Below are 1,530 nucleotides of genomic sequence, written 5' to 3'. Positions count from 1 at the left end.
GGTTTTAGGGATATCTGCGGCTTTGACTTTCAGCTGATGATAACCTGACCTTAGATCGAGCTTTGAGAAAACCTTGGCTCCTTTCAGTTGATCGAAAAGATAATCTATTCTTGGGAGCGGATACTTATTCTTTATGGTGATCTTGTTTAACTCTCTATAATCAATGCATAGCCTCCTGCTTCCGTCCTTTTTCATTACGAACAGCACTAGACTCCCCATGAGGATGCACTGGGTTGAATTTGTCTCTTGTCCAATAACTCCTGATGTTTCTCCTTTAATTCAGCTGGAGTCATTCGGTATGGTGCCTTTGAAATTGGTGTCGCACCAGGGATCAAATTAATTTTGAATTCTACTTCTCTATCTTGTATCGTACATGGTAAATCCTCAGAAAAAACATCTGGAAATTCTTGAACAACTGGAATATCTTCCATCTTTGGGGCATCTTCTTCTTTGACTACATTGATCATTGCCAGATAAATTTCTTCGCCTCTTTTATGGCCTTCCAGGTTTTTGAGACAGATAAAAGAGATTTTCTTTCTTTTGATTTTCCGTGATATATGACTTCCTCTTTAGTCGGAGTCTGAAGTCTAACATTTTTCTTTTGGCAGTCTACTCTGGCATGGTATTTAGCTAACCAATCCATTCCAAGAATGATGTCGAACTCAATCATATTGAGTTGAATCAATTCTTCCTCAAAAATCTGAATACTGATACAAATGATATAGTTTCGATACACCTTGTGGGTTTCAATTGTTTTACTTGCAGGTGTTGTCACTCTTAACGGTTCACTAAGAATTTCATGCTCAAGTTTTAGCTTCATAGCAAATCTTCTAGACACAAACGAGTGCGTAGCACCACAATCAAACAAAGTATATGCAGGTATTTCATTGAGTAAAACAGTACATGACACTACCTCGTTGGTGTTATCAGCTTCTTCCTGGGTTATTGCATACACTCGAGCATTAGTCTTGTTTTCATTTTGTTTGTTGGGTCCCATCCCTTTGACTTTGTTGTCCGAATAATCTTTAATCTGATGACCCAACTTACCACATCTGAAACAAGCGCCCTTTTTTCCTATAACATTCCCCAATGTGATTCTATCGATAGGTATCGCACCACTTTACTTCTTTATTGTCAACACTGCTAAAGGTTCCTCTTGTGGGGCTGCTTGAATAGTTTGGCCATTTGAATTTTGGGCCACTATGAGCAGACTGACTAGTCAAAGGTCTCTTGTTTTTTTTTCTTCCTCGCGGTGTTTGATATCAGTTTCCGCACTCATTGTCGCGCCCATCAAATCTGCAAAATGCTTGGCCTGAATACAGCCAAAGAAGATTGGATCCGGTTGTTCAGTTCTTTCTTAAAACGATGCATTTTCAATGTCTCATCAGACATGATCGTTGGAACATAGGTTCCCAGATCATTGAACCTTGAGGTGTATTCCATCACCATCATGTCTGGTGTCTGTTTAGAGTTCTCAAATTAGCTCAACTTTTGCAGCCGAAATTCAGCTGGGTAATAATGCTTCAAAAA

General features: G+C 39.2%; 1 protein-coding gene across 1 annotated transcript; it reads right to left on the bottom strand.

Moving 5' to 3' along the window:
* Window positions 1–463: 463 nt before the first annotated feature.
* Window positions 464–997, bottom strand: LOC140835705 (uncharacterized). The gene has a single exon (XM_073201111.1). The coding sequence runs from the start codon at window positions 995–997 to the stop codon at window positions 464–466; it is 534 nt and encodes a 177-aa protein (XP_073057212.1).
* Window positions 998–1,530: the final 533 nt, after the last annotated feature.

The sequence above is a fragment of the Primulina eburnea genome, chromosome 7, assembly GCF_022965805.1.
Source record: "Primulina eburnea isolate SZY01 chromosome 7, ASM2296580v1, whole genome shotgun sequence".
In the NCBI taxonomy this organism is placed as follows: Eukaryota; Viridiplantae; Streptophyta; class Magnoliopsida; order Lamiales; family Gesneriaceae; genus Primulina; species Primulina eburnea.
The sequence above is the reverse complement of the archived record's forward strand: the minus strand, read 5'-3'. Positions and strand labels throughout refer to the sequence as shown.